We start from the raw sequence: 2,186 nt of genomic DNA on the forward strand, positions 1-2,186 counted from the left end.
AAGCAAGCCAGTATTCCCCAACAATTGTGGCCCTTTTGATGGAAGTAGGATTCTCAGAAACAAGGAGGGAATTATTATTTGGTTGAATGATTATTTCTTCGTCAGGGGCAATGAGATTATTTGGGATCTGAAGAGATTTTGGTGGCACTGGCACGTGACCAGCAAGGATGTTACTCCACTTGGTTATGAAGTCCAAAGCTGAAAATGCATCGCCAAGCACGTGAGCCCAGCTCAGGCCCACGGAGAGTCCTCCACATTTGAACCAGGTGAACTAAATGCAAAAGCAAATGAAACATATTAGTGTTTTGTTATTTTTCCTTGATATGGATGACAATAAAATTTAAATTTAATTAAAATTAAAAAATCTCATGAATTAACACTTTTTGTTAAAATTTAGTCAGTATTTAATCATAAAAAAATATATAATCTCAAACTATTAAAAATATTAATAATAATTAATTAATAACTACAAATTACTAAATATATTGACCTTCTAGAGTTAAATTATAGAAAGTTTGGATTGAGTTACAAGGAATAATTTGAGAATTTTAAATAAATTTATAGAGTTTAAGTAGTTTTAACAATTAAAATTTATTTTTTATGATTATAATTATAATTTTATTTTTTCGTTAATAAATTTATTAATGTTTGAATTTTTTATAGTCAGATATAATTTTTTACTCTAACTTAAATATATCTATATTTGGCATATTTTAAATTTGGTTTTGCACTTTTATCCTTACTAAATAGTAAATACTTAGGTGGTTGTTGTTATTATTAGAAAAATATTAAGAACTAATTTTTAGTTAACAAATATTAGTTAACTCTAAAGCTATAATTTAGAAGTTAAGATTAACCGTTTATGATTTAAATACTAGAATTTAAAATAAATAAAATAATTTTGAAGAATAGTTAATATTAACTGAAAAAAAATAAGTAGTAGCTCAACAAATATGATCGTTTTTTTCATTTTTAGATATTAATATATTTATTAAATTAAATATTAAAATTATTACTGAAAATATATTTTTTATTTTCTATTATTTAGTATTTAGTAAAATTAATAAGATGAACTTTCTTATAAAAAAGAATTCAATTAACTAATTATATTGTAAAAAAAAAGCAAATGAAAGAAAAAAATATTAACAAAACACAAACGCTCTTATTAAAAAAAATAGATTGGAATTTGTATGAAATTGTGATTCAAAATTTTGTAATTATAAATTCAACTACTTGAATACTCAGAAAGACATACATATTAAAAAAATGTAAATATTAAAAAAAAACATAAATTACTAAAAAGTCAATTTAACTGATCTCATTTAGTAAAAGAATTCCAGTTTTATTATCCCGAAACGAAATGATACTGTTTTTGTAAAATAATTTGATGAGTATTTACACTTTCAGCAATATTATATAACTAAATTATTTTAGTAAATAAATTAGTCTAATAATTTATTAGATAATCAGAATATCTAGTTAAAAAAGATACATGTAAAAAAGTTTAGTTTAATTTAATTATAAAAATAATCAATTCACCTAATAATATGTTTTGTTCCGCCTTTGCCGCACAATTACTAGGTATAATCATCATATAAATCCAAGCACATCAATAATATTAGATAAAGACATGAAAATAAATGGATTTTTCTTTCTTTTTTATTTTCTCTAAATTTTACTTGTGAAAAATATAAAAAAAAAATAGGATATAAATGTAAGAAGCTTTAAAAGTTTTTCTTAAAACAAAAAATCATATTAACAAACACAAATTATATAATTACTACACGTCCTTACCAACTAATAACAAAGGCAAGATTGCATTATCTTGATTAAAAGAATAAAATATTAAAATAATATTAGAAAGTTTATATCATTCAAAAACTAATTTTAAAATATAAATATGATAAAAATAATAAAAAATTATATTTTTTATAAACTACAAATAATTTTTTTCTTAATAAATAATGTTTCTTTGACTAAAATTTTGTAAAAATATTTAAATATCGCACATAAGAAATCTGAGTTTATCTCTAATTTTTTCAGTTTTTTAAGAAAATTTCTAATTTGTTAAAAAAAACTCACTTCATTTAAAATTGTTAAAATTTGTGGATAAAAATGTTTTATTTTTTAATAATATTTGTAAAAAATTATATCAAAATATAATTTTTAAATTTTTAATATATATT

The 2,186-nt window shown here is 20.5% G+C and overlaps 1 protein-coding gene across 1 annotated transcript in view; it reads right to left on the reverse strand.

Annotated features, from left to right (window-relative positions):
- The window catches only part of LOC107460967 (protein ECERIFERUM 2), a 4,493-nt gene that overhangs the window by 1,004 nt on the left and 1,303 nt on the right, over positions 1 to 2,186 (reverse strand). Inside the window, exon 2 of the mRNA XM_021128866.2 lies at positions 5 to 271. Within this exon, the coding sequence (XP_020984525.2) occupies positions 5 to 271 (267 nt within the window). The remainder of the gene's footprint in view (positions 1 to 4; positions 272 to 2,186) is intronic.

Source organism: Arachis duranensis, chromosome 8, assembly GCF_000817695.3.
Source record: "Arachis duranensis cultivar V14167 chromosome 8, aradu.V14167.gnm2.J7QH, whole genome shotgun sequence".
NCBI lineage: Eukaryota > Viridiplantae > Streptophyta > Magnoliopsida > Fabales > Fabaceae > Arachis > Arachis duranensis.